This window comes from Prunus dulcis, chromosome 8, assembly GCF_902201215.1.
Source record: "Prunus dulcis chromosome 8, ALMONDv2, whole genome shotgun sequence".
Taxonomy (NCBI): Eukaryota; Viridiplantae; Streptophyta; class Magnoliopsida; order Rosales; family Rosaceae; genus Prunus; species Prunus dulcis.
Window position 1 is genome coordinate 4,593,582 of NC_047657.1, and position 14,491 is coordinate 4,608,072.

Below are 14,491 nucleotides of genomic sequence, written 5' to 3' on the forward strand. Positions count from 1 at the left end.
TGGAAGCAAATGGTTTCATTTGAAGCATCCAACCAAGTGTTGAGTAGAAGAGAAAAATAGCAAGAAAGGCATTTTGCCAAAGAGTGAAACAAATTCTCTCTAGTTGTTCTTTGCTTTGTATCATTGTTTTCTCTTCCTTTGTGAGTGTGTGAGGTTGGGTGTATTTGGGTCTTTGGGAAATTGAGTGGTAAACACTATTGTATATCTCCATTGATTATAGTGGAATACTCCATCGTCTCCAAACTGGATGTAGGCAATTGCCGAACCAGTATAAATCTTGGTGTTGTTCTTGTTGATTATTTTGTTCAATTTTTCTCCTGCCTGTTGTTATTTATTTTTCACTCGCAGTTGGTTGACGCTTCCGCACAACAAGTGGTATCAGAGCTCCAGTTTTTCGACTGGGGTTTCGTGGGAGTGAAAAATCTGTCGGTGCTACAGTGACGGGTGAATAGTGCACGTGAATAGTGTCGGTGCTACAGTGCCCCCCGTGAATAGTGCTGTGCTACAGTAGCAGTGAATAGTGCCGGGCAGATTTGATGGCTGGAGAAAAAGTTGAAATTTTAAAGGAGAAGGAATCGACATCGTCTTCGTCGGCACCTACATCCAATAGACATCCAATTGCCAGTACAAGGTTAGAGGTTGATAAATTTAATGGCTCCAATAATTTTGGTATGTGGCAATGTGAAGTTATGGATGTGTTGTATCAACAAGAGTTGGATATGGTTCTGGAGGATAAACCAGAAGATATTGATGACAAGCAGTGGACTCGAATTAATCTCCATGCTTGTGCCACTATTCGATCGTTCCTTGATAAGGAGTTGAAATACCCGTATATGAAGGAAACTTCTGCTAAGAAGTTATGGATGAAATTGGAGGAGAAGTATATGACCAAGAGCGCAGAAAATCGGCTCTTCTTGAAGAAACGACTCTTCCGATTTCAATATCGTTCAGGTATTTCTATGCATGAACACCTCAATGATTATAATAAAATACTTGCTGATTTAGCAAACCTTGATGTGATAATTCCTGACGAGGATAAGGCACTATGTTTGTTAAATTCATTGCCTGATGATTATGATCATTTGACAACTACTTTGTTGTATGGAAAATCCGAGGTGAAACTGGATGAGGTGTCTGCGGCATTGGTGAATCATGAGTGTCGTAAAAAGGAACAGAAGACTCAAAATTCACAAACCGAGGCACTCGTTGCAAGGGGTCGAACAGAGGAAAGAAAATCTGGGAAGCGGGGAAAATCTCGTTCAAAGTCACGAGGGAAATTTCCTGCTAAAGATGAATGTGCCTTTTGTCGCCAAAAGGGTCATTGGAAGAAAGACTGCCCCAAATTGAAGAACAAGGAGAAGGAGAAAGTGGGTTCTGAAGCAAATGTTGCAAAATCTGGAGATGAAGATTTCGAGTTTGCTTTGGCTAGTTCATCTGCTGATGGTCACTCAACTGAGTGGATTTTGGATTCAGGTTGCACCTATCATATGTGTCCCATTCGGGAATGGTTTTCTAGCTTCGAGGAGCTGGATGGTGGAGTTGTTTTGATGGGCAACAATAATGCCTGCAAAACACAAGGGATAGGCAAAATCTGTTTAAAGATGCATGATGGAACAGTCAGAGAATTGAGTGATGTTCGGTATGTTCCGGATATGAAGAAGAATCTCATCTCATTGGGCGCTTTGGAATCCAAGGGTCTCAAGATCACCATGGAGGGTGGAGTTCTTAAAGCTGTGCATGGGGCACTGGTGGTGATGAAAGGTACAAGACGAAATAACTTGTATTTCTTGCAGGGTAGTACAGTTATTGGTGGAGCAGCTGTCACCGAAGCTGCTGACGCAGATAGCACAGACACCACAAGGTTATGGCATATGCGTCTTGGGCATGCTGGTGAAAAAGCGTTGCAAGGATTGGTGAAGCAAGGCTTATTGAAAGGTGCAAAGGCATGCAAATTGGAATTCTGTGAACACTGTGTGCTGGGTAAGCAAACTAGAGTGAAATTTGGCACTGCTATTCACCACACTAAAGGCATTCTAGATTATGTTCACACTGATGTTTGGGGACCTTCCAAGAATGCATCTTGGGGAGGTAGCCATTATTTTGTCTCCTTTGTTGATGACTTCTCTAGAAGAATATGGGTGTACACCATGAAGCGTAAAGATGAAGTCTTGAAGATATTCCTGAAGTGGAAAAAGATGATTGAAATGCAAAGCGGTCGAAAGATCAAGACTCTCAGATCAGACAATGGTGGTGAATATAAGTCTGATCCTTTCTTGAAAGTTTGTCAAGATGAGGGTATTGTGAGGCACTTCACGGTTAGGGAGACACCGCAACAGAATGGGGTGGCGGAGCGCATGAACCGTACTTTGCTTGAGAAAGTTCGGTGTATGTTGTCTAATGCTGGTTTAGGCAAGGCGTTTTGGGCTGAGGCGATTACTTATGCAAGCCATCTCATTAATCGGTTGCCTGCTGCTGCGAATGAGGGCAAAACGCCCATGGAGGTATGGTCTGGTAAACCTTGTACTGATTACAAGTATTTACACATATTTGGTTGTCCTGCTTACTATCATGTCGGGGAAAGCAAGTTAGATCCAAGAGCAAAGAAGGCTCTATTTATGGGATTTAGCACTGGCGTGAAGGGATACCGACTTTGGTGTCCAGATGAGAAGAAAATTGTTGTAAGCAGAGATGTGACTTTTGATGAGGCTGCTATGGTAAATCAGAACAAGCATGAAGGTGAAATTGAAGCAACTAAGACCATGAGTAGTTCAAAGCAGGTGGAGTTACTGAAAACTCCAGTTGTTCCAGTAAGGTCTGATACTACAGACACTAGTCCTACAGTTGATTCTGATGAAGAGGACGAGGATGATGAAGAGGAGGCACCTACCCAAGAGCCTCCACAGCAACAAGATTCTATTGCAATCAGAAGATCGAGAAGGGAGATTCGAAAGCCTGTTCGATTTACTGATATTGTGGCATATGCACTTCCCGTTATTGAAGATGATATTCCATCCGCCTACAAAGAAGCTGTCAGAAGTTCAGAGAGCGTGGAGTGGAAGAAATCTATGGATGAGGAGATGAAGTCTCTTCATAAAAATGAGACTTGGGAGCTGGTTCAGTTACCAAAAGGGGAAGAAAGCAATTGGTTGCAAATGGGTTTATGCCAAGAAGATGGAATCTTTGGGAAAGGACAATGTGAGATTCAAAGCCAGATTAGTAGCTAAAGGATATGCTCAGAAGGAAGGCATTGACTACAATGAGGTATTTTCTCCTGTAGTAAAACATTCCTCTATTCGTATTTTGTTGGCTTTGGTTGCACAGTTTGACCTTGAGTTGGCTCAACTTGATGTCAAGACTGCATTCTTACATGGTGATTTGGAGGAAGAAATTTATATGTCTCAGCCAGAAGGTTTTAAGGTTGCTGGAAAAGAAAATTGGGTTTGCAAATTGCAAAAATCATTGTACGGCTTGAAGCAGTCTCCAAGACAATGGTATAAGCGATTTGATCGGTTTATGATCGGGCAGAAGTACACAAGAAGTCATTATGACCATTGTGTATACTTTCGCAAGCTACAAGATGGAACCTTCATCTATCTGCTTTTATATGTTGATGATATGCTTATAGCATGTAAAAGCAAAGTGGAGATTGAAAGGTTGAAGACTCAACTGAGTAATGAATTTGAGATGAAGGACTTAGGAGAAGCTCGGAAGATACTGGGTATGGAAATTGAAAGAGATAGAGCGAAGGGCAAGATTAGTCTGTGTCAAAAGCAGTATTTGAAGAAGGTACTACAGCGTTTCGGGATGAATGAAAATTCAAAACCGGTTAGTACACCTCTTGCCCCTCATTTCAAACTTAGTGCTTCTATGTCTCCTAAAACTGGTGAAGAGAGTCATTACATGGCTCAAATTCCATATGCAAGTGCTGTTGGTAGTTTGATGTATGCTATGGTGTGTACGAGGCCTGATATTTCACAAGCTGTTAGTATTGTCAGTAGATATATGCATAATCCAGGAAAAGGGCATTGGCAAGCTGTGAAATGGATTCTACGGTATATTCTGGGTACTGTGGATGTTGGTTTATTGTTTCAGCATGATAAAGTTACTGGTCAATGTGTTGTTGGATATGTGGATTCTGATTACGCAGGTGATTTGGACAAGCGTAGGTCCACTACAGGTTTTGTATTCACTATTGCTGGAGGTCCAGTGAGTTGGAGGTCGATTCTGCAATCTACAGTTGCTTTGTCGACTACTGAGGCAGAATACATGGCAGTAACAGAAGCTATAAAGGAAGCCATCTGGCTTCAAGGGTTGCTTGATGACTTGGGGGTCCAACAAGACCATGTGGATGTTCATTGTGACAGTCAGAGTGCTATTTATTTAGCAAAGAATCAAGTTCATCATGCACGTACAAAACACATTGACGTAAGGTTCCATTTTGTTCGTGAGATTATTGAAGAGGGAGATATTCTTCTTCAGAAGATTGGGACTGCTGACAATCCTGCGGATATGTTGACAAAGCCAATTTCGTTGCTCAAGTTTAAGCACTGCTTAGACTTAATTGGCATTTGTAAAATTTGTTGATTGCCCCATAGGGGATTGGGAGACGACTATTGGGAGTTCTACTTCGAGGGTTTGAGCCAAGGTGGAGATTGTTGATTATTGCCTCAAACCAATAGTCAAAAGTGATGGATATTGACAAGTTGCAATGTGAATGCATTAATTGGCTTTCACAAATGGTGGTAGGCTATTGTTGACTTGGCTAACCTTTGGCTTCTTTGAGAAGCCACTTCCTTTGGCTTCTTTGAGAAGACACTCCTTTGGCTTCTTTGAGAAGCCACTTCCTTTGGCTTCTTTGAGAAGCCACTTCCTTTTGGCTTCTTTGAGAAGCCACTTCCTTTGGCTATAAATTGGAAGCAAATGGTTTCATTTGAAGCATCCAACCAAGTGTTGAGTAGAAGAGAAAAATAGCAAGAAAGGCATTTTGCCAAAGAGTGAAACAAATTCTCTCTAGTTGTTCTTTGCTTTGTATCATTGTTTTCTCTTCCTTTGTGAGTGTGTGAGGTTGGGTGTATTTGGGTCTTTGGGAAATTGAGTGGTAAACACTATTGTATATCTCCATTGATTATAGTGGAATACTCCATCGTCTCCAAACTGGATGTAGGCAATTGCCGAACCAGTATAAATCTTGGTGTTGTTCTTGTTGATTATTTTGTTCAATTTTTTCTCCTGCCTGTTGTTATTTATTTTTCACTCGCAGTTGGTTGACGCTTCCGCACAACATGACATAACTATCACATACAAATAAAAGAGCAGCTTTGAGCCCAACTTAAGGGCCCAAACCAGCATTCCTTGATCAACAAGTAACACAGCGCAGCTGGAATACAGCCTAAAAAGAGACTGCGGCATCGTAGTGTTCATCAAAAACCCACAAACTCTTTTGGCATGTACAGAATGTTAAACTGTTTTTGGGCAAATTTAGCAATCTCCTTGAACTATTGCTAGTGTCCGATGTTCTCCCCTCTTCTCTCTTCTCTCTTCTCTCCTATCTTTATCATTTCCCTCTTTATCCTGTCAACAATATTGCAATGTCCCCTTCAGACAGCGTATCAAGCTGCTCCAAAAACTGATAATTTTCATCAGATTCCACATCCCCTGTAAATTGTATAGTCCAAGAGAAAAAAATCCCAATACTTAACAAAGAAAAAACATGTGTAAAGTGAAAATTATAATGTTGTGGTACTTGTTATAAGCCCAAGCTAGCTAATACACGGCTGTGATTTGAGGAATTTGGTCATCCTTCAAGCGTTAGAGAGGTTGTATATATGCCAGTTGAAAGAAATGATTATTTTTTTAATCTTTTGAACTGTGATTCCTCATCAAAATTACTACCTCTTTCACTAGATCCTTCCCTACTATAACTTCGCTTGATAGTGGCACCGTGCACAGATGCAGATTTGTCATCCATAGCCTCATATGGAGAAATGTCAATGCTGGATTGAGTTGTTACATTGTCGAAATCTTCCACATCTTTCTGATATACCAAACGGACACCACACTTCTTTACAAAGCAGCAGCTTGAATTTGTGAATGAAAATGTTAACTGATTGCAACTGTTTTGCCACTCTCTGTCGAAGCTGATATCACGAGACACATAGAACAGCCATAGATGTTCCCCTACAGGTTGGACATTGGTTGCTATTAAAGGCGCAGGGTACTTTTCTTTTCCATTGACTTTCAAGTCACAAGTGACGTTCCATCCGCTGCTTGAAACCTCAAAAACAGCGCATACAGCATATCCCATCCACTTATTTTTACTGCACTGCGGACGTTGCTTTACACTTACTGAACTCCCCAAGTTTTTATAGCTGAACCACCAAGGAATGTTTCTTCCAGGAATTATAATTTCGTATCTATCTTCTGGATAAGGAACTCTCTGTACAGCATAAAAAGTTATGTTAAACATACAAAACACAGAGAGAGAGAGAGAGAGAGAGAGAGAGAGAGAGAGAGAGAGAGAGAACCTTGAGGTACATTTTGAGCATCACAAATGCTATATCATTGCAGCTTTCTTGGTCAATCAATCCAATGCAATTGATGAAATTAAAACAGGACCACTTCAATCTGTCCAAATTTGAAGGGCATTGCAGCATTTTCAGTGAAGTACAGCCATCTGCCATTACTTCTAAGCTTATATCTGAGGCAAGGACTGGAAGGTGCTGCAGCTTCTTGCAACCACTTAAGTACAAAATCTCAAGTTTAGAAAGTCTGCTAATGCGTTCAGGAAGGATAATAAAATGATTTCCACTTAAGTTCAATGATACTAAAGACGTTAAGCAGTCAATATCCATGGGCATTTCTCCTTCCAAAAGATTTCGATCACTTAGATCTAAGTGCATTAGAGAACAGAGCCCTGATAGGGGAGGCACGAACGAACTCATAGGCTGGCATCTCTTCATTGGCCATGACAGAAACCGGAGAGACATAAACCATCGTTGTCCTGATTTACGTCCACGAAAAGTTAATGATTTAAGGTTCTTCAAAACGAAACTGGAAGACGGCCATTCCTTTATAGAAGTTTCACTTATATCAATCTCCTCCAAAGACTCTAGTTCCCCAAAGCTTTCTGGCAGTTTGGCAAGTTTTGGGCAACTAGATACATTTAAACTTTTAAGAGACTTCAAATTGCCAATGGTACTTGGAAGACAATTTAGATATTTGCAACCTCTCATGTCGAAAGAAGAAAGGCTAGTCAAACATTCAATTGAAGATGGTATACTTTCAATAGCAGTTCTGTCTAAAAAAATCTCCCTTAAATTCTCCATAGGGCTCACAAATTCCGAAATCCTTTTAAGACTTGAGCAGCCAGAAAGAATAAAAGCCTCAAGAAGTTCCATTTCAATCTTTGCTGGAAGAATCCGTAGACTTGTGCAGTTTTTAACATTTAAGGAAGTAAGCTTTTTGAGAGCTCCAACGGATGGGTGAATCTCAACTAGACTTTTACATCCCTCAAGATCTAATCTTCCAAGATTTTGGACCCCAATGCAATTTGGAGTTCTTGTCAAATTTAGTGAATGACTAAGGTCGATGACTTTCAACTTGCCAAAAGTCTGTAAAATGTACAAGAAATTCATAATAAGAAGATTCACAAAAACTTATATAGAGTATATATATAGTGCCCTTCATAAGGGGATCCCGTTCCAGATACAATTGAATGGAATCCATTTCGACTTGATATCGGACAATCGATATGTCATCCATATTATTGATAATACAGATAATTCGATTATAGAGCTGTCAATATGGATTTCCAGTGGAGTGGGATCCCCCTTTAGAAGGGGCGTATGTTCTAGTTGTATTAGACTTATACCTTTACACCAATCCAAAGTTGTTTAATGCTACTATGGCACATGCTGAGTTCAACAAGCTCATGGGCTTCAAAATCTGGTGGAAGATCCTTTTCAGGATAACCTCTCCATTCAAGAAATCTCAAGGAATCAGGAAGATATTTGAGTCCTCCGGGAAGGTGAACATTATGAATTTTGAGAATTCTAAGATCAGACATCTGGGAAAATGCTTCAGGATTGCATTTTGCCTCTTCTGATTCAGGAAAGGGTAGGACAATTCCTTCAACTGATTTTGTCCCCTGATAATCAAGATTAAAGAACACGTTAACATAATGTCAGAAAGTATACAAGTCATCTGCACATTAGAAGGAAATCAAATTTAGAGAAGTACGTAACTAGTCTCTTACCGTATTATCCCTCAAAACAGGATAGATGTCCCTAGAACGCCACAACCTACTACGCCCACCAGGTTCTTTAGATTGTTGAACTACAATTGCCTGACCCAGTACTTGAAACAAATCATGCATCAACACCATGTTATCAGAAATTGTTATCAGAGACTTCTCGACAAGAACCTTTATGCCAATATCTGATTGAAAGCCACAACTTTTTAATATTTTCAGTACTTGATATTTGCACTTTCCTTTAAAGAAACATGCGATATCAAGGAAAATATTTTTTTGCTCTTCATCTAATCTATCATAACTTATTTTAAGTACCTCCATAATCTTTCTGCTACTGTCATTGTTTAACGAACAGGTATCTTTCAGTTTTATCCATTCACTTGTCCATTCATGCAGATCTCTTGTATGCAAATATGATCCCAAGACTTCAAGAGCTAGCGGAAGGCCATTGGCATAATCCACAAAACATCGAGATAAAGCTGTAAATTTTTTGTCTGGATAATCTCTTTTGAAGGCCTTCAAGCTAAAAAGTTGAATAGCTTCATTTGCATCTAACTCCGGCACCTTAAATATTTTCACACCATGTGTAATTAGCAATTTTTCATTTGCAGTTGTAATAATGATTCTGCTCCCCGGACCAAACCAATCTCTGTTTCCACACAAGTTCTCTAATTGACTGATGTCATCCACGTCATCAAGAATGAGAAGAACCTTTTTTTGAAATAAGAAGTTTATCATGGTGGCTTCCTCATCAATGTTGTCCCAGTATTCTGATTTTTTCTTCATAAGGCTTTTGCAAAGTCTTCTTTGTAAATTGACAAGGCCATGTTTTTCAGAGACCATCTTAACGCTGAAAAATCTGCTCACATCAAATTTATCTCCAAGAGTTTTGCGAGCTATCTTAGCAATGGTTGTCTTACCAATCCCATCCATTCCGCAAAGCCCTATGAAGTGAACATCATCAGAGTCGATATCTAAAAGCGAATATAGTTGCTCCAACCTTGGCTCAATCCCAACCAGCTTTTTTGATTCCCAGAATACAGGAGGTACTTTGGTTTGTACCTTTTGAACAATTTCTTTGATGAGTCCTGGTTCATCCCTACAACAAGAAAGGAAACAAGAAGGGGAAGAGATAAATGAATCATAAATAGACAAAGAAAAGAAAGTGACACTTCTTTTTGTTTACCTACCTGAACGGTACGTCTGCCCCCATTTAGTAAGGGGGTTTCTATTTCTTTTACTTATTTTAATTCTTTTAATTGGAAGGAAATTCTACGTGATGGAAAGCGAACAGTGTCAGGGATTTGAAGATTCAATACGGCTGAGGAGACCTCTATGCCTAAACTCTCTCCTAAGCTTGGAGTAACAACAAAGGAAGGTTTACAACTCTTACCTAAACAAGGACTGATGCAACGGCGGCGACCACGGCGAGTTGGTCTGGTTAGGGTTAGATTTTGTACTAAGGGATTCCTATAATTTGGGGTTCTTCTCCTTGACCTCCTATATTCTTCTATGTTATACTGTTTCGATTGCACGGTATTTCCAAACCTCCACTAGACCGGGAAATTGTGTGCCAACATATATGTTGCCATATTGTTAATCTGGAAATGCATTATTATGACATTTGAGAACGACATTTATAACAAGAATAAATGGCTCAAATTGACAGATTGACAGTGTGACAAGATTAAATTGTGACTTCTATTTGTTATCATGAATACATGTGGTAATGAAGTGCTTTGAAGTCCACAGTTCAATTATAAAAAGGTTGGAGTTAAGGGAAGAAAGAATTAATACTAACTTATCCTTTGCAGTCCACCCTGTAAGATTAGCGACTTTTGTTAAAGCCGCTTTCCAGTCTTTCAGCTTATTTGTGTCAAACCTTTTTTCATGGTCACTGAAGGCTTTCGCCAAGCTCCCCGTTTGTTTTCGAACATCAGAAGGTTCCAAATCATAGAAAATTGGCAGAACTGTGTCTCTCGCTTCCATGCATTGAAGAATTTGTAGGAGTTCATCAAGGCACCATGTTGAAGAAGCATAATTTGGAGAGATCACAATGATGGCTAACCTTGATTCTGTAATTGCTGAGGATAGTTCTGCAGGCATCGGTTTTCCTATTTCAAGTTCAGGGTTATCCAAGAAAGTTCTAATTCCTAGATATTTCAGTTCCTCATATAAATGGGCTGTAAAACGCTTGCGGGTGTCTTCACCACTAAAACTCAAAAAGACATCATATTTCCATTGAATAGCTCTAGGAACAGACGTTGAAGAGGCTCTTTTGGTGCTCAACGCCATGGGAGACTTGCTAGTTTCTCATCTCAGTACGAATTAACTGAACATGCTGCCAAAGCAATATGAGATTAATATCACAAGCAATTGGCTGGAGACCTTGTAACTAAAACAAGCAATTTGCAGAGTGCTTACGATTCATTTTGTTAATTAAAGACAACAAAAAATAGTTTTACCTGCTGCTGTTTGATCTAATCTGAAAAACTATACTCCCCAATGTATGTAACATCTTCAAAGTACAATCTCTCAGTCTTTTCAACTATCGCAAATGTTTGAAACGGAAAATCAATTACCCAAAAAAAAAAAAATTCAGCAATACCATGACTCAGAACTACACACTGAATAAAAATAGGGAGATAGATAATCAAGGGCGAGCTGTTAGCAAATCAAAATACTTTGGGATCCTAACTTGAGTTTATGTAATAGAAAAAAGAGACTGAGAACTCACAAAATCACGACTGAAGTAAGCAACAATAAAGTGACTGACTGGCTGGAGTCCACGAGAGAAACACAACTGCCTTGGTAGAATCTAGTCGTTACTAAAAACAGCAATACCATTGCTCAGAAACTCATTATAACCTGGGCTTGTGTCCAAGGAGCGAAAACAAAGAACTCCCAACGGAAATGTCTTATGATTAGCTGAAATCCACCAGAGAAACACAAGTGTGTTGGTGGACACTGGTGCTATGGGCGATGAAGCCAACGGTTGCGAGAGTTGAACCAAGCGTGGCCAACAAAGCGTTCGAGGCTCTCTCTTGGCAAGTCCGCAAAATGTCTACATCATCATAATAAAAGCTCTTGTAGATAGATTATTCCACATCATCATAACTTTTCCTTTGAACCGTAGTTTTGGAGCCATATGCCAGCCAAGGTGCATAGGCACTCTAAGAACAAACAAAAGCACAGTGGTGGCCTCCCCCCTTCCCCCTGCTTGACATCCAAGTTCGAAACCCCAATGGTTTTCTTTCCTCCCAAGTAACAAAGGAAAAAAAAAGAAAAAAAAAAAAAAAGCAGCCATAATTAAGCACACAAAAATTGGACTTTTGCCGTTACAGATACTTCCCTGTCCAACTTAGCATATCATATCACCAAGGTCAAGCCGGCCTTGGGTGATTTAACACCCAGGGCCAAAGTTTAAGAATATGCCCTTTATAAACAAATAAATAAATAAAATTATAAATTTTATTAAAATTATAAGAGTTTACAACCAATAATATAGAACACTTTGAGCCTCATTAAAACCTTGTTTGAGAAAATTCTCCAAATGACAAAGTTGGCCTTTGAGATTAGATTGTATCAGTCCCGTTCTCTTGGATCTAATCTAAGGGTTCATAAAAAACTAGTTAAAAATCAAGATATTAATTTAACTTAATCAAAAACCGAAATTTAAAAAATAAATAATAAAAGTTCACTATTGGAACAAGAACACGTTCAAAGGAGAAAATCATGAACGTGTTCTTCCTCCCATTGCCGCCACAGCACCTCCAATTCTGGCGTCGTAGACGACCCTTTTCAGACATGATGATACTTGCACTACTACATTTTACACTTTGCGCGACGAAGAGAATTTCGTCGCGCAAAATACATTGTACTCGCACAAATTTTAGCGCGACAGAAACTTCATCACGCAGAATCTATCGCGCAAAGATCGTGAAGAAAGACTTTGCGCGACCAAGTTTTTTCATTGGTCGCGCAAAGTGACTTTGCGCGACGAAAAAATATTGGTCGCTCAAAGTTTTGAGCGACGAAAAACATTGGTCGCGCAAAGGTTTGCGCGACGAAAAATATTTGTCGCTCAAAGTTTTGCGCGACAAAATACATTGGTCGGGCAAAGTTTTGTGCGACAAAAAACATTGGTCGCGCAAAGTCTTTAAAAAATTTATAAAAAATAAAAAATTCCCGTTTCCCATTTTTTGTACCCGCCCAAATTTTTAGAGTTTTGCACGACGAATACTAACGTCGTGCAAATATTTGCGCGACGAAATATTTTTTGTGTTTAAAATTTTTTTAATTAAAATAAACTAATTTAATAGTTTGCACTACGAAATATTTTGTCCCTCAAGGTTTTTGACTTTTTATTTTATTATTTTTTTAATATTAATTTATTTATATTAATTTTTTCAAATTTTTATTTTTTAAATTTAATTTAATTGTATGATTTTTTTTTAAAATCACTTTAATTTAAATTGATATTAATTTAGTTATATTAATTTTTTTGAATTTTTACTTTTTAAATTTAATTTAATTGTAAGATTTTTTTAATTACTTTAATTTAAATTGACATATTCAAAATAAAATTACATATGAAAAATAGTGATCAAATTATCCAATATATATATATGTATATATAATATTCAAAATGTACACATAAATTAACAAAGTACAATAATAAAATCCTAATACAAGCGTATTATGGTGGTAGTGGCGGATGATATGTTTTGATAGCTTCCTAATCCTCAACTTTAGCCATCAAAGTCTCGATGATTACCTACAAAAAAACAAATATGGTCAAATAACAACAACAACAACAAAAACAAAAAAAAGGCATAATTTCCCCTAAAATTGTTATACCACAAATCCAACTCAAACTCCAATCTCTCCCCTTTACTCAACACCAAACCCCACACAAACTCAAAACTAACTCCAAAAACACATATTAATGAAAAAAATTTTAAATTTGGAGAGAATATACCTTTTGGGAAGATTGAGAGTGAGTGAGAATGAGAGGGAGAAGTGAGTGTGAGAGAATTAGATAAGATAGTGATAGAGAGATGAGAGAGTGAGAGATAGTGAAAAGATAGATGAGAGAGAGAGTGAGAGTGAGAGATAGTGAAGAGAGAGATGAGAGATTAAGTGAGAGGAGTGAGTGTGAGAGAAAGGGTGGGATTTGGGGAGAGGGAAAGAGAGAGGAGAGGTAAGAGTAGAGAAAGACATTGAGAAAATGGTGGAGGAGTTATTTTGGTTTTAAAAATCGTATCACTTTGTGCGACGAAAAATATTGGAATATTGGTCGCGCAAACTTTTGCGCGACGATACATATTGGTTGCGGAAACTTTTGCGCAACGAATATAGGAATATTGGCGGCGCAAAGTCAAAAAAATTATTTTAAAAAAAAATTTTCCCGCATCCCATTTTTGCGCGATAAAAAATACATATTGGTCTTGCAAAGTCTAAAAAAATTATATAAAAAAATTCTTGCGTCCCATTCTTGGTACCCACCCAAATTATTGCGCGACGAAAAATATATAGTGGTCGCGCAAAGTCTATAGGTTTTTTTAAAATTTTAAAAACCCGCGTCCCATTTTTGGTACTCACCCAAATTTTTTGAGTTTTGCACGACGAACTGTTGGTCGCGCAAACTTTTGAGAGACGAAAAATAGGTTCGTAGCACAATATTTATAAAAATAATTGTTATGAATAATAAAAAATAAAAATATTTTATTTTTAAAATATAATTAAGGTGAAAGTTACTTAATAAATATATATACTATTCAATTTCTTAAGTGTTATATGTACAAAATAAATAAATTTAAAGCTACTTAATAAATAAATAAATATATATATATATATATACACACACACACCATTCAACGATCCAACCGTAAGACTTGTTTGTATATACTTCAAGATCGTATACCCCAAAAATCGCAAAAAAAGACATTCAGAGATCTAGTAACGGGACAAAACTTTTCGATTTTCGATGGTTATAAATGAAAAATCAAGATTTAACTGTTATTTTAACTCCGATTTTACAATGACTGAATTTAATCTTCAATTTAAAATATTTACACTAGTGGATACCACAAAATCTTATGTTATATTTAACGAAAGTATAAATAAACTCTTAATTGTTAGTGAATATATTGTTTTGATGGCATATGCATTCTACGAAACTAGTTTCAACGATCCAACAATCAAATTGTTTGTTTATACTTCGAGATCATATATGCC

General features: G+C 38.0%; 2 protein-coding genes across 2 annotated transcripts in view; one reads left to right on the forward strand and one right to left on the reverse strand.

The window, feature by feature from the left end:
• LOC117638307 (nuclear transport factor 2-like) overlaps nt 1-452 on the forward strand; it is a 1,667-nt gene extending 1,215 nt beyond the window's left edge. Inside the window, exon 3 of the mRNA XM_034373443.1 lies at nt 374-452. Coding sequence (XP_034229334.1) covers nt 374-452 — 79 coding nt within the window. The remainder of the gene's footprint in view (nt 1-373) is intronic.
• Nucleotides 453-5,566: 5,114 nt separating this feature from the next.
• Nucleotides 5,567-10,546, reverse strand: LOC117638308 (TMV resistance protein N-like). Its single transcript, XM_034373444.1, has 7 exons — nt 10,053-10,546; nt 8,567-9,350; nt 8,255-8,422; nt 7,871-8,146; nt 6,525-7,610; nt 5,893-6,436; nt 5,567-5,655 (listed from the first exon to the last, which is right to left on the reverse strand). Exons 1-7 carry the CDS (start codon nt 10,544-10,546, stop codon nt 5,567-5,569), a joined length of 3,441 nt encoding a protein of 1,146 aa, XP_034229335.1.
• Between the last annotated feature and the right edge of the window lie 3,945 nt (nt 10,547-14,491).

Coding starts and splice junctions, on each gene's coding strand:
- LOC117638308 (XM_034373444.1), bottom strand. CDS start 10,546: ATGGCGTTGAGCACCAAAAGAGCCTCTTCAACGTCTGTTCCTAGAGCT. Junction 8,423..8,566: donor GTAGCAGAAAGATTATGGAG/GTACTTAAAATA, acceptor ATTGGCATAAAG/GTTCTTGTCGAGAAGTCTCT. Junction 7,611..7,870: donor AACTTTGGATTGGTGTAAAG/GTATAAGTCTAA, acceptor TACATTTTACAG/ACTTTTGGCAAGTTGAAAGT.